We start from the raw sequence: 27,003 nt of genomic DNA, 5'->3' as shown, positions 1-27,003 counted from the left end.
GGCTGGTGACCAAGGCCGGCCCGGCGGAGCGTGGCATTTGCAATGAGGTCCAGGCGGGGCCCTGTCCGCGTGGTCAGCGTGTGCGGGCGTGTGTGCGTGCGTGCGTGGCTTCCCGCCCATCTCGCTCCACGTTGATTCACATGCTGCAGCTTCACACGCCGCTGCGCAATCTCCAATCCAGGCCGCGACGGCCAAAGTAATTAACACGAAGCAATGGACAAGACAAATGCACATTGATAAGGACACATGAATGGGCCTGAAAGGCATTTACAACAGTCTGTCACATAGGCATAATGGCTACAGACGGAGTGGGGCAAGATAGCACGCGACGTGAACTTAGCGACGTCCTGGAGGCCTGTAAGCGCCCGTAGTCTTCTTGACCTCTTGGAATCCATCCGCGTTGGCTCCTGCAGCAGCTTCCCTGGGTGCTGCAGCGGCAGGAGATGCTGGCGTTCGCTGAGGTCCAGCTGCGGCACCGCCTTGCTGCTCTCGTGCTGCTTGTCTCTCCCTCCAGCCAGCACCTGGGTTAATGACGGGGGCACCCCCTGCCTTGAATCGGTTCTCGCTGGCAGAAGGGGCAGCAGGAGAAGGAGCAGCCGGAGCCGGAGCAGGGCTAGCGGCGGCAGGTCGCGAAGGAGCAGGAGTCGGCGATGCAGCACCCTGCGCACCGTCCTCAACGGCAGCTCCACCGGCCTGCTTGGCCGTCAGCCTGTCTCTCCAACCACCCGACTTGGCGCCGAACAGTGACGGCCGTTCTCCAGAAGGTGCAGCAGATGGGCTGGCCGTGCGGGCCGAAGCAACGGCTCCAGCAGGAGCCCTGCGCCATGTAGAGTCGCCCGTAGTCGGTGCAGCAGCTTCGGCAGCGGGAGCGGCAGCTCGTGTGGGACCAGACGATGATTGAGCCTTGAGCTTCTGCTCGATTTCGAGCTCCCTCTGGCGTTGCTTCTCTCCCTGCTCTCGCAGCTTGGCTTGACGAGCTTCGATCTCGGCCCTCTTCTCTGCTTCCTGCTCAGCTCGCTTGTCAGCTTCCATCTTGCGCTGCTCTTCGGCCCTTGCCTCTTCTTCCTCGCGCAATCGTGCAAGTTCGGCCTCCTCAGCCTGCCTCTTCTTGTCCTCTTCCTCTCTCTTGCGCCTCTCCTCGCGAGCTTGAGCCACCTCCTTCTTGCGCTGCTGCTTAGCCGCCTCAATCTTCTTTGCAGCCTGCTCCCTCTTTTCGGCCAGCTCTTGGGCGCGCTTGCCCTCGATGCTCTTCTTCAGCACAGTGTAATCAGGCATAATGCGACCCAGGCGCTTCTTTGCCTCCAAGTCAGCTTGGTGCTTCTCGCGAGCAGTTTGCACGGCCACGATTCTAGCCTGCTTGTGCGAGGCAAGGTCTTCCTCCTTCTGTCGGTCGTAGTCCTTGTCCAGTAGCGGCAACTCTTCGCGACGGTAAGCTCGCTCGAGGTGGTCCATGCGACGGAAGATGACACGCAGACGCTCGGCAAGGTCCTTCTTCTCCTTTTCGATCTGCGAGACTTGAAGCTGGACGAGCTTCTCTGTGTCCAGGTTGGCGTACTCCTCTTCGGTGAGCTTGATGCCACCCTTTTCGCGCAGAGACTGGGCCATCTTGCGAGTCTCTTCGGCACGGACGGCATCGAGCTCTTTGCGGATTCTGTCCTGCTCCTTCTTGCGAGTCTCCTCGGCAAGTCTCTTCTGCTCGCTCTCGGCAAGCAGACGAGCCCTCTCGGCCTCGGCTTTAGCTTCGTCGCGGGCTCGCTCCTGGAGGAGCTCCTTGTGGCGGGCAAGAATGAGCTTACGAGCGAGAGCAGCCTTGTGCTCAGACTCAGCAACGACCACGGCTCGAGCAAAGACCTCAGCCTTGGCCTTTTGTGCGTTCTCGACGATGCTTGGGTCAATCGTGCGCATAGTGGTATCCAGACAAGTTGCAAGTCTGGTGAGTTGAGTGCGAACGAGCTCTCCTGGAGTTGCCTGGAGACGAACAGAGTCCTGATCGCCGCTGATAGTAGCAGCCGGGTGGTAAGGAGCATTGAAGACGTCTTCCTGGAATGCGATGGCCTGGCTAACGTGATCGACACGGATGCTCAGGTGCCCGCGCTTTGCTGCGTTGAGGCAGAACTTTTCAATCTCCTCACGGGTGTAGTTGTACGGAGCCTTGAAGGCGCTGACCAACTCCATGACACGGTCAAGCTTGACAGCGTCGTACACCTGGCTCAGCTGCTGGAACAGGCGAGTCAGAATGACAGAGTGAAGAGGTTTGATGTAGCGGCTCATCTCCTCGTCCTCTGCGATCTTGGCCATGATAGGTTCGATCTTCTCGCAGATAGACAAGGGGTGGAACTCAACCTCCAGAATGTCGTACAGCTGACGAATTTCGGGCTGCACACGCTTGAGGATGTTGCGAGAGAGCGCCTCCTTGACAAGGCCAGCACGAGTGGGCGTACGGCTGAGACCAAGCAGAGAAGTCAGTCGACCAGTCCTGCTGAGAGACTCCTGGTCGCCCATCAAGAAGTCGGTCTTAGACTTGCCGATGTTACCTGTTCCAGGTGCATTCGAGGAGATGACGGGCACAGCAAGAGAGCTGAGCAGCACCAAGGAGGCCAGTCTTCGGTGCTCTTCCTCAGTCTTGATGCCACCGCGAGCGAGAGCGTAGAAGCGACTACGGGCAGCAGCGTGGAAAAGATTGTTGTCGGAAACGAGGAAGATCTTGCTGAGCTTCTCATAATAGTTTGCCATCATCGAAGGGCGAGGTGCCTTCTTGGCCATGGTGAGGAGGCTGTGCACGTCCTCGACGCTACGGAAAGCCTCTTGCCAGAGCTCGAGCTCAACGGAAGCATTAAGCTGGGCGAAGCGAGTGTCAAGATGACGCTGGAGAGTGTCCGGATCGTTGAGGTTGATGGCATGAGTGTGGTGGGCGAGGCGCGAGACGTTTTGAAGATGGGTGCGAAGGAGGTCGCACAGACGTCTGAACTCAGTCTTCCTCTTGTACTGGAGACAGAATTTCAGGACCTGGTGGACCAGCTGCTGGTATGGCACCTCCAGCCTGGCATTGTTCCTCAAGATGTCCAAGGCCGTTCGGTATGCCTCCCACAAGAACTTGAGAGTAGGCGTAACCAGGGCCCTGTCAGCCCTGTCCTTGTTCTCCTCGCTAGTGACGGCACCCAGAAGCATGCCCTCTGGAGTCTCGCTCTCCTCCAAATCATCAACGTCAAGATCAGCAGCAGCAGCCTCTGCCTTGCTCTGAGCATCAGTGACCCTGGTCTCAGAGAGCTTGATGAAGTGCTTGATGACATTCTCGATGGACTGTGGGTTGGTGTTCTGGGAGATGTTCTTGTACTGCAGAAGACCGTCCTTGGCAGTCCTGCCCCTTCGCAATTCTACACAGAGCTCGACGAATCGCATCATGATGGGCTCAAGCGATGTAAGAGGCGTCGTCTTGAACTTGCGCGAGGTGATGACCTCGCCCAAGGCGGCCAAGGCGGCAGGCGACTGGCCCACATTGACGAGTTCCTCTGATCGCTTGAGGATCGTCTCTGGCTTGGCGATTCGGTTCATGATTGGATTCTAGGGTGGTGAGATTGACGAGTGTGTAAGTGATGAGTGTGTTGGATTCAGTTGAGGCTGGGCTTGAAGACAGCTCGCAGCAAGAGTGTCGTGGTGAGGGGTGGGGTGGTACGAGGGGAAGAAGGAGTGACCACTGCTGCCTTGTCCCTTCGCCCACGCAGCAGGGGCGAGAAGAAAATCGGGCGGAGGCAGCCAACGTCGCGCGCCACGGCCACGCCCAGCCAGCCAAGCCGCCCCGCGCATGTCAATGGCGGAGGATCATCCGCTCACTTCGCCCTTCCGTCCGTCCGTCTGAACGTCCGTCTCGCTCGCCATCGCCATCGTCATACAGAGAAGGGGCATATATACTCCCTCTTTGGCTCATATCCAAGCCTTGACATGCCCGCAGCCACAATAGCGTCGGCTCCAGCCGTCAATGGCAACGCGACGACCTCCTCCCATGCGAACGGCAGCGCTTCCACCCCTCGGGTGAGCAAGAACGCAAAGCGACGGGCCAAGAAGAAGCAGGACCGTTCCGCCGAGCAGCCCTCCAACGCTGCTGACGGCTCGTCGTCTTCGTCAGTCCCAGTCGCATCGACTTCGTCAGCTCCTATCAAGATTGATGACCGCGAGGACGAAGACGATAAGAAGAGTCTGCCCCCGCTTACAGAATTCGCTGCGCCGCCCTCGGATGACGAAGCATTCGGCCAATTCAAGGACATCTTTGCCAAATTCCAGGCTGGGGATGAGAGAGATGGTGGTAGAGGAGGGGCTGACGGAGCTGGACCCTCAAAAGGCGATGTGATATATTCCGACGATGAGGCCATGTCTGACTCAGATGCAACGGATTCTGATGGCGAGGGCGGCAGGAAGGCCAAGGAGGAACTGTCGAAACGAAAACAGAAGAAGCTATCGAGGTTGACGGTGGCAGAGCTCAAACAGATTGTGCGGAAGCCAGAGGTAGTGGATTGGTCCGATGTCACGGCAACCGATCCCAAGCTGCTGGTACAAATGAAGAGTACTAGGAACACGGTACCCGTACCGACGCACTGGAGTCAGAAGAGGGAGTATCTGCAGAACAAGCGAGGGATAGAAAAGCCACCATTCGAGCTGCCTTCCTACATTGCCGATACTGGAATTGGAACAATGAAGGATGCGCTGAAGGAAAAGGAAGGCGACCAATCCCTCAAAGCCAAGACGCGGGAGCGTGTTCAGCCGAAGATGGGAAAGCTGGATGTAGACTACCAGAAGCTACATGATGCCTTCTTCCGCTTCCAGACCAAGCCGCCGCTGTCATTGTATGGTGAGACATACTATGAAGGCAAGGAATATGAGCAGAAGTTCATGGAGCGCAAGCCTGGAGATCTGTCAAGCGAACTCAAGGAGGCCCTCTCAATTCCGCCCCTAGCGCCTCCGCCATGGTTGATTGCCATGCAACGATTCGGGCCTCCTCCGAGCTATCCCCACCTCAAGATTCCCGGACTGAATGCGCCTATCCCGGATGGAGCTCAGTGGGGCTTCCACCCAGGTGGATGGGGCCGGCCGCCGCTGGACGAGTTCGGTCAGCCTCTGTACGGGGATGTCCTTGGCGTCGCGCAGGAACAAAGCAACGGACAGGAGGAGAGTATCCAGCGGGACATGTTCGGCGAGCTCGATCCCGAGGAAGAGGAAGAGGAAGAGTCCGAAGAGGAGGAAGAAGAGGAGGCAGAGGACGAAGTGCCCGAAGAGGAAGAGGAAGGTCTGCCGAGGGACGGCTTGGAGACACCTGGCGGTATGCAGTCCGTCACCTCCACTATTCCCGGCGGTCTGGAGACTCCGGACTTCCTGGAGCTGCGAAAGCAAGGCAGGGGTGGTACCTCTACCCCCGCCAGTCAGTTGGCTCAGATGGAGGACCCTCGTCAGACGCAGCAACGTAGCCTATACCAGACGATTCCAGAGACGCAGGGCAGTATGCGTGGCTTCATGGGCTCCGAGCGAGGCTACGACCTCTCTTCCTCTGCATCGGCTTCAGCCGCGCCGGTACTAGGAGCGGAGGATGGCAGAGGCACAAAGCGCAAGACTGGCAGGACGAACGGAAACGTCGAAATCTCCTTTGATCCAGCTGAGCTGGCAGAAATGTCCGAATCGGAGCTGCAAGAGAGGTACGATGCGGCCAGGAGAGCCCAGACTTCTGGCGGCGTCAGCGGTGGAGCCGGAGTTGGCGGGGGCGGAGAAGACGTGAGTGCATTGCGGGAGGAGTTGAGCAGGAAGAGACGAGCGACCGAGGAGAGGAGAAGGGAAAAGGGCGCAGAGAAGGGGGACAAGGAAGGGCGCTTTAGATTCTAGCTGGAGACTAGGATGAGTTCGAGACCCTTTTGTAATACTACCACAACCACAATCGTACAAGTACAACGACGTTGCGCCCGAAGCTATGCCATCTGAGGCAGGCTGTGCGACACTTTCCCTCGGGTCTACAATTTTGCCTTCTTCTTTTCCAAAGACCTCAACCGTGCTTCGTCTATCTTCTTGACCCTCTCCTTCTCTTCCTTTCTTAGCTCCTCGTCGATTAAATTCATCCCCGTCCATTTCTCCAGCTCCTGCACAGCACTCAACTGGCTCGCCAAACCGACTTTGATCGTATTGATCCCCAACTTTCTCGCTGCTTTGAGGTTCGGTCCAATATCGTCCAAGAAGAGGACCTTACTCGGGTTTTCTGCAAGACCCTCAGCTTGGAGTACATGCTGATAGATCTTGAGTTCAGGCTTGCGTGCTCCGAGGAGGGAAGACTCGTAATAGGCTCCGGGGTGGAAGAGGGACTTGATGTATTTGGTTGATGAGGGGGAGACGCCAAGGTGCTTGAGTTCTTCCTCCAGCGTGGGAGGAGGAGTTGCGGAGGAGCTAGTAGGGTCAGAGGAGGGCAGAGCCGTGGGAGGAGCAAAGTTGTTTGTGAGGGCTGCCAGGCGAAACCGTCCCGAGGCTGGTGCGAGAAGAAAAGAAGGCAGAAGCAATCGGCAGAGCTGAATTGAGAGTCGTAAGATGAGCTCAGACAAAGACTCTCTCACTCACCTTTGAGCTTCTGTAGTGCGCCCACGATGACCGGATTCGTCTTTGTGCTCTGCCGCATCATTTCGCCCCAGAGCTGCAGCAGTGAGAAGGGCGTGGTGAGCTCCACTTCCAGCTAAGGGCGGTACGTTCGCAGTACTTACATCCCTACCATCGATGTGGAGCTCAGTAGGAAGGTTTCGCGGCACCTCTAGGATCCCCATGAGGGAAAGCGAGGATGTCATGAGCTCTGCACTTCACATCCAAGCTACACTGACGCCGACAATCCACTCACCTTTGCCGCCTTCCTTGCACCACGCCTTGTACCACTCGTTTCCCTTCTCTGTATCGCTCAGCTCCCTTCCAAATTCGTCATAGAATGTCCATATATCCACCTCGCCCCTCTCTAGCCTCTGAAAGGCTCCAGCTTCTCCTCTGAAGCGGATGGAGACATTGAGGTAGTTGGAAGGAAGGCCGAGCTTCCGTTCGTAGCCATTGATGGCAACGATGGGTGACTTGACCACCACGCCTCCGATGTCAAAGAGGATCAACTCCGGGATGGCTGGTCGGGGATTACACATGGAACACGAAGCGAGGGAGATAGGCGTCAATCAGCGATGCGTATGTGGGAAGTGCAGCAGCCCAGGTAGGCGCCCTTGTCGGTACGGGTTGCTTTCCCCATGTCCGCTGCCGGTGCGTGTGTGTGTCGCCGGCGCTTGTGACCCGGTTGAGCGGATTTGGGCCGCGGGATGCTGAGCGGGATGCGTCCCACGGTAAATTTAGCGGAGCCTGACGCCACCCGGCGACAAGAGCGAAGCAGTGGCGGGGGCGGGCCAGGCAGGGACGGACGAGCCCAGGGCAGCCCAAGATCGCAGCCCAACGTCGGTTAGATATCTCTCCCTGGCTGCTGGTACCGACTCCACCCAGTCTAGCCCTGCAAATAGGCTCCTCGCAAGCCTTGTCAGGACGGCCCTCTTTGCGACAGACTTGCGGGGTAGCCGCATCCTATAGTCCGTGCCGGACATCCTGCCGAAGTCACTTCTCTTCCTTATCTGCCATTCCTGTCAAGATCCCTACCTCGCCCCTTCAAATACTCCAACCGCTTGTTCCTGCGTCTTCCTCCACGAATCCATCTGTTGCTAATCCCCTATTCCTTTTCCTTCATCGTCTTCTTCTTCTTCCTCCCTCATTGCGCCGTTGGAGATGTCTGAAGTTACAAACACCAACAAGCCCGATGTGGCATTGGATGACGTCGCCTCAGTGGGGGGCCATCAGCATGCCCACACGTCGCGATTCACCCCGCTGTCCATCATGGGTATCGCCTTTGCCATTCTCAACTCTTGGGTTGCGGGTGCCGCCAGTCTGTCCGTCGTTCTCGTCTCGGGAGGTCCCGTGGCGATGCTGTGGGGTTTCCTCATCTCCTTTGTGGGTGTCATGTGCATCGCAGCATCGATGGCAGAAATCTGCGCAGTACTGCCCTGCGTTGGAGGACCGTACCACTGGACTTTTGCTCTTGCCCCACCCAAGCACCGCATCGGAATGGCCTACGTCACTGGCTGGCTGAACACTGCTGGCTGGATCTGTCTGGTAGCTACTGCCAGCTCCCTCGGAGCGACCTTCATCATCAATATCATCGCCCTCTTCCACGAGAACTACGAGCCCCAGCCATGGCACACCTTTGTGCTGTATGTGGCCTTCTCCATCGGAGGCTGGTTAGTCAATGTCTTTGGTGCAAAGTGTGAGTACAGAAGGTAGTGGGTCTCTCTTCGGAATAGTGGAAAATGCAGTCACTGACAGAGATCCGCCTGCTCTCAGTACTCGATATCATCGGCAAAGCAGTCTTCATCTGGTCCCTCAGTGGAGCCGTGCTTGTCTGCATCGTCTGCCTGTCTTGCGCTAGTCCTGAATTCCGTTCTGGCACAGACGTCTTTGGCACATTCGTAAACGAGACTGGCTGGAACAACTTCGTCGCCTTCATGCTGGGTCTGCTACAGTCGACCTTCTCGCTGGTAGGCACAGATGCTGTCGCTCATCTGGTGCTCGAGATGCCCCGAGCTCATGTCAATGCTCCTCGAGCTATGCTCCTGGCTCCCGTCCTCGGTACATTCTCCTCCTTCATCGTCTTGATGATCCTCCTCTTCTGCCTCACCGACTATGAGCCGTCTACTCTGACCTCTCAGGACCTCTGCTCACCATCTTTTACCAGGCAACTGGAAGCAAGGGAGGATCGACTGCTCTGCTGATGTTCCCAGTGATTTGCATGGTCGGAGCAGCCATTGCCATCTTGACTGCTTCGTCGAGGACGACGCAAGCTCTTGCCGCGGACCGAGGTATCCCCTTCTCCAGGTTCTTTGCCTCGGAGACCAAGGGCGTCAACGTCCCGGTCCCGGCCATTACCCTCAACACCTTCTGGGTCATCGTCTTCGGATGCGTCTACCTCGGCTCCTCTGCCGCTCTCAACGCCATTCTGTCCGCCAGTGTTGTGCTCATCCAGCTCAGCTACGCAGCACCCATCATTCTGCTGCTGTTCAGGGGACGCTCGCTTCTAGACCAGGTCTCCTTCCACGTCGGTCCCCGTCACTTCAATTTGGGCAAGTTCGGCTACGTCGTCAATGCCTGGGGTGTCTTCTTTGCCATCTTCACCACCATCTTCTTCGTCTTCCCCTCTGAAGTGCCAGTCACCAGCACAAGCATGAACTACACCGTCGTAGTAGCCTTCGGTGTCGTTCCACTGCTAGCGGGACTCAGCTGGGCCTTCCATGGACGCAAGTTCTACAATGGCCCCAGGAACCTCGACTTGGCTCTGGAGATTGCTAGGCGAGGTCTGACAGATCAGGATCGTGAGAGGGGCATGAGTGGCAGGTCAGGCGGAATCGTGGATGGTCTTTCGAGCGAGAAGAAGGAAGAGGAGTCTGTTTGAGTGGGATTCTGCGCGCTACGAGACCTTTTTCCCCGTCTTCACAATCCTCTCTCTGTAATTTAAATGGAAGAATCATTGATACAATGCTCCACTGCTTCGTCTTGGAAAGGACTGATAAGTTATAGTGTCATTCTCGAAGTCTTAGCATCAAAAACCTGGTGTGGTGGGTTCCGATCCGGAAAAAGCCATGCAGCAGTGCAAGGATCACCCAAATTAAAAGTTCTGGCTCTTCCCGCCTGGCATACTTCTTCCGATCTAGTAGACCCCTTTCAATCACTATTGCTGAGCTCTCCGTCTCTCGCGAAGTCACGTCTGTCTTCATTGAAGGTCCGATGCTACCCACTCCCTCGCTTTCACATCTGAGCAAAGAGGACTTTACCCGCGTCTATGAGCCGGCAGAGGATACCTTTATCCTCCTCGATGCGCTAGAAGCCGATGCGGAGCGCCTGCGCCAAGAGAAGCCCAGGCTGGTCGTTGAGATTGGGTGGGTATAGGGGGGTTACGAGGAACAATGCAGACCGAGAAAGAAGAGTGCTAATGTAAATGTCTGTACGTGTGACACATCGCGACGTACAGGTCTGGCTCTGGCTGTGTTAGCGCCTTTGTAGCCGCCATCTTGGGCGACAGTGAAGCTGGTGAGTCTTCTTTCTCTCTATCTTCCGCCTGTCACTTGACTTGTGATCTCACCTCACTCTGGCTTTTCACGCATCTCAGCCTACATCTGTACAGACCTCAACCCGCATGCCGCCCTCTGCACGTCAAAGACGGGGAAAGCGAATGCAGCCCGCCTAGAGCCGGTCTTGACGAATCTCCTCTCCTGTCTTCTACCACGGATACAAGGTCGACGGAGAAGCGCCAGCACAGAGCTTTCCGCCACCTCTCACGAAGGTCACGAGGATCTGCGTGAAGACGAGACAAGGACCAGCGGGCTCGTCGACCTGCTTCTGTTCAACCCGCCTTATGTGCCAACATCGGAGGAGGAAGAGGCACTGGCGCAGCAGGACCGTTCCCTCAGCGGATCCTGGGCGGGCGGAAGTCTGGGGACGAAGCTTTTGCACAGTCTCATTGACGATGCAGGGCAGAGCATTACTTCACCGCGGTCTGTGTCCGACGGGGAGGAAGAAGGGGAGATCGGCTGGGGCGAGGCTGTCACTGACCCGACAACATCGAGGCCGAGACCGAGGCGAAAGCGGCGGCAGGGTGGAATCGAGTCGATCCTGTCCCCTCAGGGCCACTTCTACTGCGTCGCAATCCGGCAGAACGATCCGCAAGACATCGTGCGGCGGTTAGAGGCTCGTGGGCTGGCTGCAGAAGTTGTGCTGGATAGGAAGGCGGGGAGGGAGCACCTGTTCATCATACGTGGGAGCAAGCAGGGCGTCTAATGTATTTTGCTTGGGAATTTCGGTACCGTCATGATACACCGCCCCATTGGGCCACACCCATACCATCGTCATCGTCATCATCCTCCCCTCTGCCCGGCATTGACGTCCGTCCTTGTCCCGCCATGCTGTTATAGCTAAAGTCCGACGGTAATGAGTCCTCCTCCAGACCGTAGCCTCCCCTCGGCGCTCCGCCGCCCCCAGCTCTTGTCCGACGCGGTGTGCCTGTAGGATATGAAGAGGCTGAGAAGTCGCCCAGAAAGTCGTCGCCTGCTGCATCTGCCGGGGGAGGAGCGACGATGCGCATTCCTCGGAGGTGGGTGAAGGCTGTACTGAAGAAGGGTCGCAACTCGCATAGCTCCGAGTAGGAGATGTTGGTCATCTGTGCAACGCCGTGGAATCATAGTGTCAGGAAAGTAGGTGGAGATGAAGCCATAGCAGGGTATGTGAACTCACTTCCAGGTGGTACGGATTGATCATGTCCAGTCCCTGGGCGATCTTGCTCTGCCGCGCTTCGCGCAGGTCCTTCAACATCGCTCGCACCTCATCCGCCTCAGGAACATCGTCTGGAGCTCTACAAAAGGGGCAAGAGACATTGCTATCGTATCAGCTATTTGTTCCGTAAGTGCTTCCCGATGGTTGAACTCCAGCAGGACTCACACTTCCAGGATGACCTTGGCTATTGATGCGTAGTGGAAGGGGACTTCTGCGAATGCTAATGTTGTAGTCTCTGTCTGTAGAAGTTTCGATAGGTTCTCTGGTGGGCAAAGACGGCAAGAGACCTGGGTGTCAGATTTGCGGACATGTTCACAAGGCCGCCGCGTCCTGCAGTTCTGAACCCGAGCTTCCTGGCCTCGCATGAACACCCCAGCTCGCAACTCACCAGCCATCATCCACTCCGGCACGACCAGGTAGCACTTTCCCTTTCTTTTCAAATTGAGTGCGAGCCAGAGCGGGACAGTGGTCCTAGCCGGAGGACGAAAAGGTCCATAGACGCCAGAAAGGAAGCGGGCTCGATCTATGGAAGTGAGGGGTACGATGCTGATCGTCGTGGACGAGGTGGCCAGGTATTCGATCTCGGAGGGAAGAAGGCCGGACTGGAGTGGGAGAGGTAAAGCCATCGGGGCAGTGGAAAGCCAGGAGGACAATCTCAGCTCCTGCGGTCGTCGTCTGTACGAGGATCCCAACTTGCGAGGTGTTGGAGGAGGAATCGAACACCTTGGCTCCTTCCGCCCGACGCGCGGACCACTTTGCTCTCGACACGCGACGCTCCGCCCTCTGGCCCTACGCTTCCGCTCCGATAGTCTAGTCGTGTATGGACTGGCTCGACACCGAAAATCACAGTGCAACTGAAGTAGTGCGATGATCAAAATGAGGCTAGAGGTATAAGGATGGTACATACGCAGCCGACGACCGCAGGTCACTCTTCGATACAATGGTCTCGCAACACGCATTGCAAGGTGTCAGATCTCTCTGCCGCTCCCTCAGAATTTGATCCCCCCAGCACGGTCCCTGATGACCACACTCTCATTGCCTACCTCGCCTCCTTCTTCTGCCGCCTCGTCAATGTAAGGAGAATAGTTTCCTTTTTTGGAGAAACGAGCAAAAGCGTTTCCGATGGCGTCCGCATCTCCTGCCCTGCCATTGTCTCGGTAGTCTTCTGCTTCGTCTATGCTTCCGCCCATTGGCGCTTCGTACGAGTCTTGCGCCGCCTCGTCTTGCTCGTAGGAGCCCATCCGGTTGGCATACTCCAGTCGTGCCGCCGGCCGCCCATCAGACTCGAGGTCCGACTCGTCCTGCGGAAGATCTGCCGGCACTCTTGTCCTGCTGGCAGAATGCAGATGACCGTACTGCCTGCTGCTCATGCTAGAAGTCGATGCTGAGGTATTCTTGCGCGTTGAAGAATGCGGCAGACTATCCTCAGTCGCGGCGCGCGACCGACCGATTGTGGCAGAGGAAGGCGCTGCTTCTTCGCTCGTGTGCTTACGATTGAAGTACGTTGCATTCTCCTGAGATGCCTCCTCGTGCGCAGGCATCTCCCGATACGAAGCCGCCACCGGCGAAAGGGGAGAGGGCGATTGAGCCCACTCGCCACTGGCCGCTGCGACTGGCGAAAGGACGCCGCCACCCGACTCGCCTCCAGCGCTCTTCGGTACGCTATATTGTGGCGAGTATGGCGCGCCGTCGATGGGACTTGGAGGGGCACCGCCCGTCTTGAAGGACCTCTTGGAGCGCACCTTCGCTCCACGAACCACGCTTCTTCCATTGGATGAAAACGCGGAAGATGATGACGAAGCGGGTCGAGCACCTTGGGATAGCCGAGGTGCGCCAGTGACGGGCGTATTCGGCTCCAAGCTGCCCGAAGTCACTGGAGACGGCTCGTCTGCGTCTACCTCGGCCGGAGGAGACGGAGGAGGGGGGAGGGCCTTCTCCCCTGGACTCTCGGACGAATCCGCTAGTATCTCTGCAATATTGCTGCTTGAGCTACGTACAAGCACAACGGGCTCATCGGTCAGCTCGTACCGTGTTGGAAAGTCCGCTTGCTCCGTGCTGTCAGCGGTGGGACTCAGTGGCTGAGATCGTCGGCGAGAAGAGGGCCTCGACCGACCCGCTTGTGGGGTCTCCTCGAGTGAAGGGGACCACGATCCGTTGTCTGCCAATGTCAGCCTCTCGAATGTCGTGCTTCTCGGCAGCCCATCCCCCAGACCATCTTGCGAACCCAGTTGCCTTCGGCTCCTCCTCTTACTGCCATTGGCACCACTTCCCACGCTTCCTATCGTCATGATGGAGCTGGAGCTGCTCTTGCCACGAACGTGATTGCCTCCAGGTCCGCCTCGTCGACGAACCTGACGGCCTTCCGTAGGTACAAGTGGGATGTCCGAACTCGAGGCAACGGTCCTCATATCAGGCCGAGGCGTGGTGTTGTCTAACGCCGATGCTGTCTCCAAGAGCGGAGGCGTGCTGGGCCGCACTGAAGTGACTCCATTGATCGATTGTGCAGAACGACCTGATGTCGCTCCACCGCCAAAAGCCCGAGCAGGAGCCGTACCTTGACCAGCTCTGCCCATCAGTCCACCCAAGCCACCAGAAGATGTCAAGCCCTGCGACGTCGCATTCTCCCCACTTCTGCCGCTCCCCGAAGGGCGCTTGGTCGCGTTCGCAAGACTGGGAAGCTTCGGTAGCGCGCCTGCCGTCTTTAGTGCTTCCTGCAGCGACGAAGATGCCGTCAATCCTTGGCCTTCAGCAGCTGGCGGGGAAGGCGAAGAGTCAGCCCCTCCCTCACTCTGGCTGACTGACGATCGAGACCGCGTTGATGAGGTTCCAGCCTGAGAGCTTGCGTAAGACCCTGCTTGCGAAGTTGATCGCCCAAAGCCATCTCTGTTGCTTCGTCTACCAAGATGCGGCGAGGAAGATCCTCCTGCCAAAGGACCCTTCCGAACAATCTTCGAGACGGGCGGAGTATGAGGATGCCCGTCATCTGCATTGCTCTCGTGTGCGACTCTTGCGGCACCGGCCAGCAAGAGAGGCTTTGGCCCGGCACTCCTCGACTGTCCATTGCTGTGGTGAGAGCTCAAACTGTGAGAACGATCTTCTCTGGACTGAATTGTAGACGATCCGCCAGGCGAAGGGAAGCTCCACTCTTCCTTCAGCCTGCCGTTGGCGGCTGGTGCTGAGCGTAGCGCATGCGACGGTGTGCTGGGCTGCGCACTATGTGCGTAAGGTGAGGTGCTTGTAGCTCTGCCCGCGGGCGCTGAGCCGGGCGAGAGGATGATGCTGCCCGGCCGGACATAAGCGTACTCTGTCCTACCCTCCGGCGAATTCATTACGTCGGGTAGCGGAAATTGCGGCATACTGTCTTGATTCCATTGCAACGCGGGATGAGAGCTAGCTGAGACTGGCGCCGCGGCCGTAAGATCCCCGTTGGTGGAGTTACTTGAAAAGGTGCGTCGAAAGTTGGCTCCTACCGAGCCCAATCGTGTCGAGAACGTCGAAGGCAGAGGGCTGTTGCTGACAGGTGGACTTTGAGGCGATGGCCTCCTGGCGGGCAGGTCGCCTACGTTGAGAGCCTCGCTGACAGTGCGACGGGCAAGAGGTGAGGACGTAGCGCCGTTCGTGACGCTGCCACTGCCAGCCCATCGGTCCATGGCCCTCGCTGTCAGGTTGGTCCCACGCTTGCTGAGCTCAGCAGCTGCATCCGATGCCTGCAATGCGCTGGCATACTTGGAGAAGAGCGCAGTTGGTGAAGCTTTCGAGGCAGAAGCAGGATCGACGACACTTGACGCCTTTGCGGATGTGCCATTCGTGCTGTCAGGCGTTGAGACGCCCTTAAGCCATGATGTACCGCTAAAGGACCGAGCCGGAGTGCTAGTATTTGCGGTTGCCGACGTCCAGCCACGGAATGCACTCAGTGCTCGGTCTTTGACAGTGGACCCCAGTCCACTTCCATCGCGCTCGTCCACTGGCGGCTCATCTTCTCCACAGAGGGTCGCTGCGATCCGACGGTGCTTCAGCACCGTTGCCATTTCCAGAACAGGAGTGATTTCGTCGTCGGGAAGATTTTGAAGGTACGTCAGACACACTTCAAAGACGTCTGCTCCCGCCTCTTCTGGATCGTCTGGCCGAGAAAGGATGCCCAAAAGAGCTCTCCGATGCGACATGAGAAGGGAGGTAAGGATGTCGATCAGAAATTCGACCTTTCCTCCTAGAGGAGCTCCGCGTTGGGAAGGGTTGGAAGACGCCGCCTCACTCTGAGCGGCTGAGGCATCTGACTCGCAGAGCAAGGCATCCCAGACTCTCATTAGAGAAGGAAGAGGTAGCGATGTCGATAGGAGAGTCGCTAGCCACCGGAAAGCGTAGTAGGGCTTCGATGGGCTAAGGCCACGATTGCTCAGGGCAGCCCAAAGCTCTTCGTCTGCCCACTTCAGTCTTCCTCCAAGGCGACGTAACGTCCGAGCCATACCCCCGACCTCACCCGTCCTCCGCTGCCCAGAATCTTCGACTCCGTCGGCTGATGTTGACCTGGCATTCGAAATTTGTAGACCTGCTTGCGAATGATCGATGCCCTCAAAATCCCACAATTCTCTTAGCTCCCCCAGTAGCAGGGAGAAGCACCAGAGGGAATCTGCTTCGAAGTGCGGATTTGTAGTAGGCTCTGCCCGGCTGCTTGACGACGCCGCTTTTGCAACAGCTTCAGCCGTTGCTGAGACTCCATCCTCTAGAGCTTCCGCCGATGCTCGATCTTCCTCGCCATTACTCTCGCTCTGTGGGAGACCAGTAGCTGAGCCTAGTGTCCAAAGTATTACGCTCGCTACCTCGACCATGCCCTGGACGTAGCCGATGCTGGGATTCAAGAGGGAGTACAGAAAGAGCATGCGGAGAATGGAATTCGTACGCCGATCGCTTTCGGGATTTGCAGGCGAGCTTGAGAGGCCAGGAGACAGGCCCTCGTCTGCACTGTGGAAGCCGTCTTCATCCTCGGTCTCGCCTTCGCCCAAATCTGAGATTTGCCTCTTCGTCGTCGGCTGCTTGTGGGCTTGTGGGGGTACCAGGTGGGATGCTGTGCGTTGCGGTTCATGTGTCGGATACCCATGCTTTCGTATATCCTCGAGACGATTGAAGAGACCATGTCTTCTCCTTGACCTTCGCCGCGCTACCTTCCCAACACTACTCGAGCCGAGACGCGAAGTCTCGCCGCCTTCCTCCGCCCAGCCAGAGGGCAAAGGAGCAAGCGGGCAACTAGCTGAAGGAGGAATACCCGCCTGGAAGAAGCTGAAGGCATTGAACCTCGACCTGATCAGATCGGCCTCGATCTGCGTCAACAGAGGATCATATACGCTTTCCTCTGACACGTCTCCGTCCGGCATGATATCCTCGAGCAGTGCATAGTATTCATCTCTGCCCTTTGCGTCCTCCCTCTGCCAGTCCCTCTTCTCAGATCCGATGCGATGTAATAGCACGGACCAGGCTTGAGGTCTGATCCAGCTTGGCACATCGGGTAGTCCGGATCGCTGGAGGATGAGGTGACGTAGTGAGTAGATGTCACAGGTCGTCTGCGTAGGTAGCAAATGGGTCGGCGAGAGGAGCTGAACAAGCGGCGTCGAGGTGGAAGCGATCTGCGACGCTTTCGGATTGCTGTAGGCGGAAAGACAGGTAGAGTGAGTTGGCCCAGCCCTAGAGAGGAACGGTCTCCTGGCCTACTCACTTCCTCGATGTCATCTCATTCAGTCCACGGCCTTGACGCCTGTCCACTATCGTCCTTTGGTCTCTCTGTCCTCGCTCTCTGCTACGAAACCGACTTATAGGTAGCGGCTTTCCGGACTGACTCGAAGGCGCTTCGAGGCCGCAGAAGATGCTATACTGCTGACAGCTCTACAGTATGCTGCTCAGGAATGACCTGAGCCTTTTGTACGAGCAGCAGAAGACGAGAAGGATGCGATTTGAGGAACTGGGACGAGGTGATGATGGTCTCGCTCGGGGTAGGAGGAAGGAAACAGGAGGGCGTCAACTTCAAGCTCAGATGCACAGGCAGGCGGGAGAACAACAGAACCCGCGTCTCCGACAACACGATACGCCTGTCACGATCAGAAATAGACGGCGACGACGCGAGGAGCACACGGACATGGCAGGAACAGTTAATGGTAGGTTTCATTGGTAGGCAGAAGAGCAAAAGCCGCTATCCGAAAGGAATAACAAATCTGTACACGTGGGAGAGAATGCGAGGGAAGCCCAGAAAGGACACAAGAGAAGCATGGTTAGGGGGACAGGGCGCGGGACAGTTGCGTGCTGCTGAGGAGAGCACGTCGCCTATCGCTCTTCTTGGTTCCAGCTCAGCAAAGCCATATCGCCAAGCTTCCTGGGCCTGATGAGGTGGTGGGCAGTGAAGACCAAAGCAAAGACCAAGAGGATACCCGCGACGACGATGTAAGCAAGTCCCAAGAAGGGATTCCTGCCTCCTACCCACGAAACAGTGGATAGAACAATACTCTTGGTGCCGCCAAACATGCTGACAGGGTAGTTGTCATCGATGTCGATACGGTAGAAGCCGGAGACCATGGTGTCGTTGTCATTCCTCTTGTACAGCTTCCTGAAAGTCGGCAGACCCGAGACTCTCATCCAGACCATGAAGTGCTCATTGGCAGAAGGATCAAAGACGTTGTCAACACTGTAGCGTCCAGAGGGCACTCCGAAGGGCCCTGTCGCGCCTTGCCAGTAGGGAGGAGGGACGAGGAGATTGGCTGGCATCGTAGTGGGCTTGTACTTCAGCTTCTCGCCGGGCCACACAATGCCATTTTCGGACATCACGTATGTCACATTGGTCTCTGATGATGAAGCGCTGTTCAGAAGGATTGGGTCGGAGAACGTGTCTGGACAGCGAAGAGGGGTATGGGTCAGTGTCGGAATAAGTAGAAAACCATTGGGTCCTCTAGGTCCAACTTACCATTGAAGACTGAGTTGGCAATGAGACCGCAAGGGTAGATTGCGAGGCCATTCTGCTCTCCAAGAGGCTTGCACTCTCCATCGTTGAGGTCAGAAGCCGAACGATTCTGACCGAGCAGTTGCTGTGAGTCCAGACTCTTGATGTATCTCCGGTGGTTCTGGTAGAAGTTTGTCAGCTTGTAGTAGAGGAACACGCTAGCCTCCAGGTCCTCAGGAATGGCAAAGAAGACGTGACATGTCGCACCATTTGGAGCACTCGCATTGGTGACATACTGCCACTGAGGCGCTTGGAAGTTGGATGTGGTGGTTCCGTGTAATTGGTATGAGACCTTGTCTGAAGGTATAGCTTGCACGGCGGCATCACGAGTCAGGCTTGAACAGCCAGTGTAGTCGATTGTCAGTTCACTGACAGTCTGGGAATAGTAGTAGAGGATGGCTCCAATGGGCGCAAAGACGAGGCCAAGGAGGAACAGGGTGGGAAGGACGGTTCGTGGAGTGAGAATGGGCTGCCATGCCTTCAGTCGCTGCTGCTTGAAGGCAGTGTCTGTTGGGAAAGTACAGAAAGCACCACAAGAATGCGTGGTCAAGTGTCAGAAGACCTTCCTTCTCCCTGGTGCGACAAGCGCTCTTCCGACTCACTGGAGGGCTTCTTTGCGAAGGGCGACTTCTTTTCCTTTATGCTCCCTGCATCGCTGCCACTTGCGCCAGCTGCTGGCCCAGCGTCCGACACCTTTTTCCTCCTGAGCAACGGCATGGTGAGGTCTCTGGCGGGTCTTCGAGACTACCGAAGTGGTGCTTGGAGTGGGAGACTGAGGGTAGCTTCTGAGGACGGTAATATTACGCTGTGGCACCCTGGCGAGTTTTGCAAACGCGCCTCCTATCTGATGGGAGAGGCAGACAGCGAAGGTGGGTGGGCCAGTCGTTGGCAGATGACAGTGGTCAGTCTACGAGCCTGTCGAGAAGCGTGTGATGTGGTGAGGAGACACTGGGATGATGGGTCTTTGCCAAGGAGCGGCGATGGCGAGGGGTCGTAGGTGGACGGGGGTTGACGAGGTCTTGAGCGCATGCCTTGTCGTCCGGGACCGATGCTCCGTCTGCGCCTGTGCCTGTGTCCGTCCGGTCTTTGGCTGAGGCTTGTGCGTGCCGCCATGCGACTGTTGCTCTCCGCGCAGCTGCAACGCCAGCCACCCGCGACGGGGCAGTTCCTTCGGACCTGATCTGATCTGATCTGATCCACTTCCGAAGAAGATCCATCCTCTGTGCCTTGCAAATTCTCGGGCCGCTGACTGGCCGTGTGATTGCGATGACCATGTCGTCCCAGTCATCCTCGTCGCACTTCGAGACACTGCCTCCCAGGTCAGAGTATCGCTTCGAGCTCGAGGCAGGCGAGAGATTGGCCATCAGACTCGTGCCCGACACAGGCGATGCAGAGATCTTCGGTGCTGAGCTCTTGCCCAGAGAAGACAAGTGGTACACATTCGGAGACGAGGCCAAGGGATGTATATGCTCCTGGAAAGGATGCACAATAGAAATCGGTGAGCAGTGTAGAGCTGGTAGCGAGCGTGAAGTGGTGTTGAGCAACCTCTTGCGTGTCGAGCTTCCGGATGACGATGACATACTCACTCGCAATCGCCATCATTCCGTCTCGCCCGTCTCAGTTCCTCCACCTTCTGCAGCATATCTCTCGCTTGAGCCCTCGCCCACTTTCTCTTCATATACCACCCTCCACCTTCATCTAGAGAAAGCTCGGGCACAAGCAAGGCAGCACATCCGTACTGCCCCTCAGTTGATCCACGACCTCCGCCTGTCCTCTGAGAGCGAGGACCAAGATGCAGACGTGTACAGACCCGAGGCGCAGGGCCCTCGCATCCTCATCCTGGGTCCGGAATCTTCGGGAAAGACAAGTCTGGCAAAGCTGCTCTGCAATTATGCACTCAGATCCCCAGCTACGACCTCTACCGGGTATGAGGAGGTAGAAGAAGGCAAAAAGGTTCCTGGGGAGGTGGAGGCAAGCGAGGTGACCGGATGGTGGCCGATGCTTGTCAACCTGGACCCTTCGGCAGTGAGTCGTAGCAGAGTCAGAGCGGACCCTGGCGGAGAGCTTTCTCACGTATCCCTCTGTCTTCCTTTGACCGCTTCACAGGGAGCTCCGCCTCTGCCGTGTACCCTTTCTGCACACCCTCTCTCTCCTCTTCCCAAGGCCAGTCTTACGTCTGCAACGCCTGCTCTTCCCTATGGTATCACAACTCCCATCTCAGGATCACTGCCGCCCGGAGTCGCATCTGCTAGCACATCCTCCTCAATCTCTCTCTGGCTCGGTCGCGAGCACTTCCGCCCCGCAGGACCTTCCGGAGAAGGGTCTGACGAACACGCCCTATCCATTCTGCAACGTCTGGGTCGCTTGGTTGAACGCCGTATGTGTAGAGACATGAAAGCTCGCATGAGCGGCCTTGTGGTGGACACAATGGCCACTGGTACGCAGGATGCGCGTGGAAAGTACAGCCTGGTCAAGGAGATCGTCAAAGCTTTCCACATCGACATGATCCTCGTCCTCGGGCAAGAAAAGGTCACCATCGACCTAACAAAATATTTCTCATCGCAGCCTGAAGGCGCAGGGTCGAGGCCTACTGTGTTGAAACTCCCGAAAAGCGGCGGAGTCGTGGAGCTAGACGATACGTACAAGACCCGCCTGCGGAATGCGCAGATCAAGTCGTACTTCTATGGTGGGAACACGGCAGGAGACAAGAAGGGAGCGCAAGCAATTGCAGACGCAGATAGCAATGTGAATGGTAGTGAGAGCGAGAAGCCCAAGGTTCCCGGCATGGACGAGCCTCTAGGCGGACTGAGTCATCTGAACCCTTACAGTCAAACGATACCTCTGGACCTCTTGGAGGTCTATCGTGTAGGACAAGGTGAGCGCAGACGTCGTCGTGCTGGCCTGTAGTGCTCAGCTGTTGACCGTTTCTGATCGTCCGTCCAACACAGAAACTGTTGCACCCTCCTCTGCGCTCCCAATTGGCTCCTCACGAGCTCTCTCCGCCTCGACACTTCACAAGCTGGACCCGGTCAACTCGCAAGCAGATCAGTCCTTGCTTCTGAACTCTGTCCTCGCTTTGATCGAGCCACCGGGCGGCGGCGGCGGCAAGGGTCAAAAGGACTCAGAGGTGTGGAAGAATGAAGTTGGAGATGATGAAGTGGGTGAAAAGGAGGTTGCTAGGGGCACTGTACGCGGCTGGATCCATGTTGGAGCCATTGACACTGCTAGGAAGCGAGTCACGATTCTCAGTCCTGGAATGGGCAGGCTACCGAGCAAGACTGCTCTGCTGGGGACTTTGGATTGGCAAGATGCCTGACGAGGCAGTCGTGCTTCCATTGTATATGCAATCAAGTCATCTCATCTTATTGTACAAGTACATCGTCTCATGCCGCCTCACAATTGTCTCCTGTTGGCCATCTCACTTCTTTCCCTTGGGCTTCCCCCTCTTCCCTCCCTTTGAACCACCACGTCCTCCGCCCCTCTTGAGCTTCTCGATCCTCTCCGCCTTGAATTTTTCATTCCTCGCCTTTAGCTCCACTCGTTTCTTTGCCCTCTCCATCTTGCCTTCGTATCGGAAAGGTTTCGAAGCCTTGATTGCATCCTTGACCGCCTGACGCTCCGCGGCAGAGGAGAGGTGGGTAAGGCCCTGGTCCCGTTCTTCTCTGGAGAGTGTAGTGCTCGGGGTCGAGGCAGCGAGCTCAGGTTGGGAACGGGAATCGTGCGAGGCGAGAGGCTCGGTGAGGAGAGAGGAGATGGCAGAGGCTGAGGGAGGGGTGAGTTTCGATTTGCGTGCTGCGAGACCTGTGGAGCGTTGCTTGGAGCTTCCGCCCGCTACTGATGAAGAGGGCCCTGCAAGAGCGCTACTGCTCTTCGAAGAGGAGGACTTGATCTTCTTCTCCATCCTCTTTGAACTCGGTGGGAGGGCTTCTGTGAGGAAGTCGGATACTCGCGGCTTTGGGTTGCGTCCAGCTCTGCTGGGCTTCTTCGATGCACTTGGTAGGCTGGCGGGCTGCTCGTCTTCCGGCGCATTTGGATCCCACTCGGAGATGACTACTGTCGTTTGATGCTCCGGTGTCTCGTACGAGACCGGTACATCACCAGCATCCCCGCCTTCGTTTTTGCCCTCTTCGCCATCCTCTTCTCCGTCTTCCTCGTCCTCATCCTCGCCCTCGTCACCTCCATATGCTCTCCGCTCGGCAGCTACATTCTCTGCCGCCCTTTCTTTGCGGGCTTCTTGCGTCTACAGCAGGCGTGGTCGAGGGGTGGAGCTGGTCAGCTGCCTTTCTTTCCTCCCGGTCACAGTCTCTCCTACATCCTTACTTACCTCTCTCCTATTCCTCTTTCTCTCTTCCTTGGCCTCCTCCTCCCTCTTCTTCTGAGCAATCTCAATCCTCTGCAACTTCCTCTTGTGGAAGCCAGTCAAGTACTCCTGTCTCGCCTTTTCATCGAACTCGAGCTTGGACTTGGCGCCCTTCTTGTATGTACTCTTTGAGCTGGGTCTACGATCAGAGGAGCGGCCATTGCGGTCCTTGCCTCGACCTTTGCCTTTGCCCTTGTCTTTGGAAGAGGAGGAGGCGGAGCGCAGGGCGGACTCGGTATAGGCTGCGAGGCCACCGGAAGGTGCCGCGTCTGACATCATGGACAAAGGCAGCGGGAGAAAACTCGTTGCTGCCGGACAGAGGGGAGCTGAGAGCAATCTCTGCAAAGGGGTTGCTGCTACAGTCGTGAGAAGGAGTGTGACAGATGCGAGGTGAGGAGGAGCAGCGTCTAGAAATTTGTTTTTCCGCCAGACGGAAGCAGCCGTGGTCGGCCCGTGGCTGTTGCTGCAGCTCGGCCAAGGAGACGAGGGATACGACCCCACGGGTGCGATGATGGACACGAGGCAAGACAGGTGGGATTGGAGCTGACATCGTGCTTGATCAGTGCGACCATGCTCATCCAGTCTCTTAGCATCCGTAGGTCCGTTGCTACCGCGCAGCGCTTTGCCATTGCGATATTCCCGCCCCCATCGGCGATGCAGTGGCACGGCTGCTGCTCTTGAGGCTGCATTATCACAGTCTCGCTACGACCTTCCAGGAGCTTGCTGGCCGCAATACTGGGCCACCTCGCAGCTTTGCTTCTTCGACAACTCGAGAGTGGCGTAAGCCGTCAGCCTACTTCGGCTTCTCGGTCCTTTGGCTGACACCACGTCCACGCGACTCAGTGGCGGGGGCCGGGCTCCGGCGACCATACAGATGATGCGAGACCAGGTCACTGGCGGACACAACGGACGGCAGGGCGGCAGCGCCCTTAGAGGCACACATCATCGTAGTCAGAACACAGCGGGGATGCTGTGGACGTGAACAGCGCTCTGAACCAGTCGACTGCTCTTTAGTGATTAATGTATTCCCCCACTGCGAGGCCCAGCCTGCCACTTGTGACACACCAATTCCGAGCTCAGGGAGCAACGTGAACAATCTGCTTTGAGAAAGATCCCTACAAGAGCGCCATCCGAGATCGCGAGCAGCTGACCAGAAACGTGCCTTGGTGGAAGAGGACATGTATCTGAGCAATGCAGGTCCAGCTGCCCCAGCACCATCTTCTCGGTCGTAAGGGAAGCAAGGCACGAGATTTTGTGCAGCCTGTGAACCATGAGTGGTCGACCTGGATTCAGGGCTGCTCGCTCGTCGAAAACGTTTCCCCACGCCCTCGACCCCTGTGTCTCTTCCTGGGGAGCCACTCGGGCATCTCACCTGCCTGCTGGGCTACCCCTTACCCTTGCTGTCCGTAGCTCCGCCCAGGTCCTGGCCACGACTGCTGAGGGATGACCGCACTGCGCGTCGGGAGGAACCGTATTGGTTGGGTGGGTTGCCCTGGCTGGTTGCTACGAGGTTGTGCTATCTGTTCTGCCGTGGGGGGTCCGCCTGGCGCAAGGGCGGCGGAGGTGGGCGCCGCCGCGTCTCCGTAGCCCTTTGCCCCCGCGCCCTGTGTGCCTGACGAGAAATCACCTTTGCCCCTTTGCTCTGCAGCAGCCAGCAAATCAGACGCACCCGTGGCCATCGTCGTCCTTGATCCTCTCCACCATCTCTTGTGCTATAACAACCGACGCCCATGACTCTTTGCCCACAATCCTCCCACCACTGCTACCAGCATCCTGCACCTCCCTGCAAATCCTCGCCCTATCGACTGCAGCCACGACTTCCGCTTGGTAGCGTACCCCTTTGTCGTATCTACGCCCATCCACCCGACCGACGCCTGCTGCCGCATTCCCAACCCGCAGCGTTTCGGAAATGGCAGACTCTGGTCCTTCCCCAGTGATGACTGTTACCGAGATCCCTGCCTCTGCTCAGCAACAGCCTGGCCTGGATCAGGCGAGCAGCGCAGTCTACTCTTACGATCGAGTTTCCAACAACTCGTGCAGCATGGCACTGAAGGAAGTTGGCAGCAGCGAGGAATCCCTGGTGACTATCGCAACCCTCTCGTCACCTTCAGCCAGCGCACACAGTGCTACCAGTCTTGCAGAAGGTCGACACTCCGCTGGTCCATCTTTGCCGGGCTACAGCTCTGCTCCACGACCAGAAAGTCGAGGGTCCCCAGCGTCAACCAAGTCTGGATCGCCCAACATCAGAGCCTCAGGCCGCACCGACTCAGCAGCTACAGAGCTGCGCTCGATGAAGACTGGACCTTCTGCCTCGGCACCACCAGCTAGTGAGTACACTCGCAGCCATCATGCATATATGGTCACGCGGTACGCGGTTCAAGCTTGGATACACTTACTGACTCAGCACTCCATCTCCATCTACACACATCTTCTTAGCATCGCCAGTCAACCTCCTTTCTCTGAGAAGCCCATCCAACTTCCTCGACAGCCACTCCACAAGCGGCCTGGGAGGAGCAGGAAACCCTTTCAACACGGGAGGCAACAACTTCTCATGGAGCCCAACGACCACAATGTTCTTTGGTACGAAGTCCAATGGTCTGCCTTCAGCTCGCTTCTCAGCCTTCACGCCCTTCAAGCGTGAGACGCTTGATGCCTCGCCCATCACCCCTTCCCTCTTCACCAGCTCGGGGAGCAACGGCAACGACGGCCAGCATAGCTACTACTCGGGCAGCAGTCGCTTCGGCAACATCATCGATGGTAGCGGTTCAGCGACAAACCACCATACCGATTGGAACGTCCAGACTACCTCATGGACCGGCTTGCCCACGCCCTCAAGCGAGGCTGTCCTCAAGTCTTTGGCAGGTAGTGGAAGCAACCACGTTCACTCGTCCCTACACGTTGAGTCTTCCTCCTGGGAAGGCCTGGGCTCCAACTCGCTCGTCCTCCACTCGGCCTCGCAGAAGCTGCTCGACGGCAATGCTGCGAACGGCAATGGCACTCTTCTGGGTGGCCACGCTAGTCCCGCGTTGTTTCGCTCCGGCGGCTGCGCCAACGGAATGCTGCCCCCAACTCCTCGCACAGTGCTCTCCGGCGTTACCAACAGTCGAGCCATTCCAAGGTCAGCAGGGTTCTCTTGGCTATACCAGGACATGGCCATGCCCAACCTCAATTCCGGTGGTAATATCAATACCATTGATCAGTTCCCCAACCTCGGTCGACCTTCTGCTGGCTCCGGTCAGCATATCAATGCCGATCTCCACCTACACCATGAGCACCAGCAGCAGAACAATGGCAGCAGCGGTGGACACATCTTCAACTTTTCGCCTCCCCAAACCACCCTCGGACGACCTCCGCTCTCCGCTAGGGCCCCTCGTCTGCGACCCAATGGCATAGACTCTGGTGTCAACACGCATGGGCACGACTGGCAGTCTGAGCATGGACACGCTTCTTACGATGGCTCGTCATCCTCTGTGCATGCCCACAGCCCCGGCGACTCCGAGGTAGGAGACGGCGGTGCCGCTGCAGCTCGATACCACGCTCGAGTCAATGGCACCTACGCCACCGAAGAGGCAAAATGGTTGGCAGTCCAGAACCGAGACCCTCGAGCTTCTGCCTCGTTCTTTTACTGCGTACTTTCCACCAAGGTGAGCAGACGACACGGCCAATGAGACGGGGACTGATCACTGACCCCCTTCACCACCCTTCCCATCTCACCTGACAATCAGATCTTCTGCCGAACGACCTGTCCATCTCGACGCCCTGTCCGCGAGAACATCTGCTTCGTCAACTCTCCGGCTGAAGCCAATGCTCTTGGCTACCGAGCCTGTAAGAGATGCAAGCCTGACGTTCGCGGCGGCGACCCTCACGAAGCTCGTCAAGAGATCCTCATCGCCAAGGTCAAGGAGCGACTCCTGCAAGGTGTTCTCGATGGCGGCAAAGGCAAAGCTGTCAAGGGCAAGGGCCTCAAGTACATCGCCGAGGATCTTGGAGTCAGCCACTGGCACTTGCACCGCTGCTTCAAGAAGAGGGTCAACCAGACTCCCGAGGCTTGGGCAAAGGCGCAAGCCAAGAAGTTGAGGGGTACCTTGCGCGACGACGAACTCGTCATTGACAAGGCCGACAACAGGTCCAGCGTCGGAGCGCACTCTGTTTCCTCATCTTCTTCCGTGCTCACCACTGGTCTTCGAGGGGAAGGGTCATCAAGCCAGCATCATCACCACCGCCATCATTCTCTCCACGCTGCCGAGCACTACGGTAGCAGCTCTCGATCAGGCGAGATGATTCCCTTCGGACACTAGAGAGCCACAAG

The 27,003-nt window shown here is 57.3% G+C and overlaps 11 protein-coding genes across 11 annotated transcripts; 5 read left to right on the top strand and 6 right to left on the bottom strand.

The window, feature by feature from the left end:
• Positions 1-175: 175 nt before the first annotated feature.
• Positions 176-3,691, bottom strand: BCV69DRAFT_282953 (hypothetical protein). Its single transcript, XM_025492536.1, has one exon. It carries the CDS (start codon positions 3,550-3,552, stop codon positions 337-339), a length of 3,216 nt encoding a protein of 1,071 aa, XP_025347892.1. The 5' UTR covers positions 3,553-3,691; the 3' UTR covers positions 176-336.
• A 159-nt stretch (positions 3,692-3,850) lies between these two features.
• On the top strand, positions 3,851-6,218 carry BCV69DRAFT_282952 (DUF382-domain-containing protein). Its single transcript, XM_025492535.1, has one exon. The coding sequence runs from the start codon at positions 3,940-3,942 to the stop codon at positions 5,863-5,865; it is 1,926 nt and encodes a 641-aa protein (XP_025347891.1). The 5' UTR covers positions 3,851-3,939; the 3' UTR covers positions 5,866-6,218.
• Positions 5,738-7,270, bottom strand: BCV69DRAFT_282951 (HAD-like protein). The gene is made up of 4 exons (XM_025492534.1): positions 6,857-7,270; positions 6,726-6,772; positions 6,586-6,658; positions 5,738-6,496 (listed from the first exon to the last, which is right to left on the bottom strand). Exons 1-4 carry the CDS (start codon positions 7,140-7,142, stop codon positions 5,991-5,993), a joined length of 912 nt encoding a protein of 303 aa, XP_025347890.1. The 5' UTR covers positions 7,143-7,270; the 3' UTR covers positions 5,738-5,990.
• A 161-nt stretch (positions 7,271-7,431) lies between these two features.
• On the top strand, positions 7,432-9,481 carry BCV69DRAFT_312680 (amino acid transporter; the record flags this gene model as incomplete). Its single annotated transcript, XM_025494957.1, has 3 exons — positions 7,432-8,299; positions 8,377-8,661; positions 8,742-9,481. Exons 1-3 carry the CDS (start codon positions 7,765-7,767, stop codon positions 9,479-9,481), a joined length of 1,560 nt encoding a protein of 519 aa, XP_025347889.1. The 5' UTR covers positions 7,432-7,764.
• A 255-nt stretch (positions 9,482-9,736) lies between these two features.
• On the top strand, positions 9,737-10,937 carry BCV69DRAFT_312679 (hypothetical protein). The gene is made up of 3 exons (XM_025494956.1): positions 9,737-9,965; positions 10,058-10,116; positions 10,196-10,937. The coding sequence occupies exons 1-3, from the start codon at positions 9,814-9,816 to the stop codon at positions 10,861-10,863; spliced, it is 879 nt and encodes a 292-aa protein (XP_025347888.1). The 5' UTR covers positions 9,737-9,813; the 3' UTR covers positions 10,864-10,937.
• On the bottom strand, positions 10,818-12,060 carry BCV69DRAFT_282949 (Psf2-domain-containing protein). Its single transcript, XM_025492533.1, has 4 exons — positions 11,744-12,060; positions 11,521-11,617; positions 11,317-11,434; positions 10,818-11,242 (listed from the first exon to the last, which is right to left on the bottom strand). Exons 1-4 carry the CDS (start codon positions 11,979-11,981, stop codon positions 10,892-10,894), a joined length of 804 nt encoding a protein of 267 aa, XP_025347887.1. The 5' UTR covers positions 11,982-12,060; the 3' UTR covers positions 10,818-10,891.
• Positions 12,061-12,217: 157 nt separating this feature from the next.
• On the bottom strand, positions 12,218-17,328 carry BCV69DRAFT_312677 (hypothetical protein). Its single transcript, XM_025494955.1, has 2 exons — positions 17,063-17,328; positions 12,218-16,992 (listed from the first exon to the last, which is right to left on the bottom strand). Exons 1-2 carry the CDS (start codon positions 17,074-17,076, stop codon positions 12,345-12,347), a joined length of 4,662 nt encoding a protein of 1,553 aa, XP_025347886.1. The 5' UTR covers positions 17,077-17,328; the 3' UTR covers positions 12,218-12,344.
• A 149-nt stretch (positions 17,329-17,477) lies between these two features.
• Positions 17,478-19,356, bottom strand: BCV69DRAFT_293880 (Lem3/Cdc50). Its single transcript, XM_025493848.1, has 3 exons — positions 18,937-19,356; positions 18,299-18,841; positions 17,478-18,224 (listed from the first exon to the last, which is right to left on the bottom strand). Exons 1-3 carry the CDS (start codon positions 19,049-19,051, stop codon positions 17,665-17,667), a joined length of 1,218 nt encoding a protein of 405 aa, XP_025347885.1. The 5' UTR covers positions 19,052-19,356; the 3' UTR covers positions 17,478-17,664.
• Positions 19,357-19,560: 204 nt separating this feature from the next.
• On the top strand, positions 19,561-21,883 carry BCV69DRAFT_312675 (hypothetical protein). The gene is made up of 4 exons (XM_025494954.1): positions 19,561-19,832; positions 19,956-20,359; positions 20,441-21,209; positions 21,283-21,883. Exons 1-4 carry the CDS (start codon positions 19,601-19,603, stop codon positions 21,648-21,650), a joined length of 1,773 nt encoding a protein of 590 aa, XP_025347884.1. The 5' UTR covers positions 19,561-19,600; the 3' UTR covers positions 21,651-21,883.
• BCV69DRAFT_282945 (hypothetical protein) lies at positions 21,314-23,084 on the bottom strand. Its single transcript, XM_025492532.1, has 2 exons — positions 22,659-23,084; positions 21,314-22,574 (listed from the first exon to the last, which is right to left on the bottom strand). Exons 1-2 carry the CDS (start codon positions 22,968-22,970, stop codon positions 21,753-21,755), a joined length of 1,134 nt encoding a protein of 377 aa, XP_025347883.1. The 5' UTR covers positions 22,971-23,084; the 3' UTR covers positions 21,314-21,752.
• Positions 23,085-24,488: 1,404 nt separating this feature from the next.
• BCV69DRAFT_197459 (hypothetical protein) lies at positions 24,489-26,465 on the top strand. Its single transcript, XM_025489653.1, has 2 exons — positions 24,489-25,021; positions 25,131-26,465. Exons 1-2 carry the CDS (start codon positions 24,604-24,606, stop codon positions 26,360-26,362), a joined length of 1,650 nt encoding a protein of 549 aa, XP_025347882.1. The 5' UTR covers positions 24,489-24,603; the 3' UTR covers positions 26,363-26,465.
• The last annotated feature ends 538 nt before the right edge of the window (positions 26,466-27,003 follow it).

Source organism: Pseudomicrostroma glucosiphilum (genome assembly GCF_003144135.1).
Source record: "Pseudomicrostroma glucosiphilum strain MCA 4718 unplaced genomic scaffold BCV69scaffold_7, whole genome shotgun sequence".
In the NCBI taxonomy this organism is placed as follows: Eukaryota; Fungi; Basidiomycota; class Exobasidiomycetes; order Microstromatales; family Microstromataceae; genus Microstroma; species Microstroma glucosiphilum.
This window is presented reverse-complemented; position numbering and strand designations above follow the sequence as displayed.

What these genes read in the sequence shown, in the direction of transcription:
- BCV69DRAFT_282953 (XM_025492536.1), bottom strand. Translation starts at nt 3,552, where the DNA reads ATGAACCGAATCGCCAAGCCAGAGACGATCCTCAAGCGATCAGAGGAA.
- BCV69DRAFT_282952 (XM_025492535.1), top strand. Translation starts at nt 3,940, where the DNA reads ATGCCCGCAGCCACAATAGCGTCGGCTCCAGCCGTCAATGGCAACGCG.
- BCV69DRAFT_282951 (XM_025492534.1), bottom strand. Translation starts at nt 7,142, where the DNA reads ATGTGTAATCCCCGACCAGCCATCCCGGAGTTGATCCTCTTTGACATC. An exon ending in GTGCAAGGAAGGCGGCAAAG is followed by an intron (nt 6,773 to 6,856) that starts GTGAGTGGATTG and finishes TGGGGATCCTAG; the next exon opens with AGGTGCCGCGAAACCTTCCT. An exon ending in TCCACATCGATGGTAGGGAT is followed by an intron (nt 6,659 to 6,725) that starts GTAAGTACTGCG and finishes TCACTGCTGCAG; the next exon opens with CTCTGGGGCGAAATGATGCG.
- BCV69DRAFT_312679 (XM_025494956.1), top strand. Translation starts at nt 9,814, where the DNA reads ATGCTACCCACTCCCTCGCTTTCACATCTGAGCAAAGAGGACTTTACC. An exon ending in AGGCTGGTCGTTGAGATTGG is followed by an intron (nt 9,966 to 10,057) that starts GTGGGTATAGGG and finishes CGCGACGTACAG; the next exon opens with GTCTGGCTCTGGCTGTGTTA. An exon ending in CTTGGGCGACAGTGAAGCTG is followed by an intron (nt 10,117 to 10,195) that starts GTGAGTCTTCTT and finishes CACGCATCTCAG; the next exon opens with CCTACATCTGTACAGACCTC.
- BCV69DRAFT_282949 (XM_025492533.1), bottom strand. Translation starts at nt 11,981, where the DNA reads ATGGCTTTACCTCTCCCACTCCAGTCCGGCCTTCTTCCCTCCGAGATC. An exon ending in GCCGGAGTGGATGATGGCTG is followed by an intron (nt 11,618 to 11,743) that starts GTGAGTTGCGAG and finishes TTTGCCCACCAG; the next exon opens with AGAACCTATCGAAACTTCTA. An exon ending in TCAATCCGTACCACCTGGAA is followed by an intron (nt 11,243 to 11,316) that starts GTGAGTTCACAT and finishes GGCGTTGCACAG; the next exon opens with ATGACCAACATCTCCTACTC.
- BCV69DRAFT_293880 (XM_025493848.1), bottom strand. Translation starts at nt 19,051, where the DNA reads ATGCCGTTGCTCAGGAGGAAAAAGGTGTCGGACGCTGGGCCAGCAGCT. An exon ending in CTTCGCAAAGAAGCCCTCCA is followed by an intron (nt 18,842 to 18,936) that starts GTGAGTCGGAAG and finishes CTTTCCCAACAG; the next exon opens with ACACTGCCTTCAAGCAGCAG. An exon ending in TGCCAACTCAGTCTTCAATG is followed by an intron (nt 18,225 to 18,298) that starts GTAAGTTGGACC and finishes TTCGCTGTCCAG; the next exon opens with ACACGTTCTCCGACCCAATC.
- BCV69DRAFT_312675 (XM_025494954.1), top strand. Translation starts at nt 19,601, where the DNA reads ATGACCATGTCGTCCCAGTCATCCTCGTCGCACTTCGAGACACTGCCT. An exon ending in AGGATGCACAATAGAAATCG is followed by an intron (nt 19,833 to 19,955) that starts GTGAGCAGTGTA and finishes CGCCCGTCTCAG; the next exon opens with TTCCTCCACCTTCTGCAGCA. An exon ending in TCAACCTGGACCCTTCGGCA is followed by an intron (nt 20,360 to 20,440) that starts GTGAGTCGTAGC and finishes ACCGCTTCACAG; the next exon opens with GGAGCTCCGCCTCTGCCGTG.
- BCV69DRAFT_282945 (XM_025492532.1), bottom strand. Translation starts at nt 22,970, where the DNA reads ATGTCAGACGCGGCACCTTCCGGTGGCCTCGCAGCCTATACCGAGTCC. An exon ending in GAAAGAGGAATAGGAGAGAG is followed by an intron (nt 22,575 to 22,658) that starts GTAAGTAAGGAT and finishes CGCCTGCTGTAG; the next exon opens with ACGCAAGAAGCCCGCAAAGA.
- BCV69DRAFT_197459 (XM_025489653.1), top strand. Translation starts at nt 24,604, where the DNA reads ATGGCAGACTCTGGTCCTTCCCCAGTGATGACTGTTACCGAGATCCCT. An exon ending in TGCCTCGGCACCACCAGCTA is followed by an intron (nt 25,022 to 25,130) that starts GTGAGTACACTC and finishes ACATCTTCTTAG; the next exon opens with CATCGCCAGTCAACCTCCTT.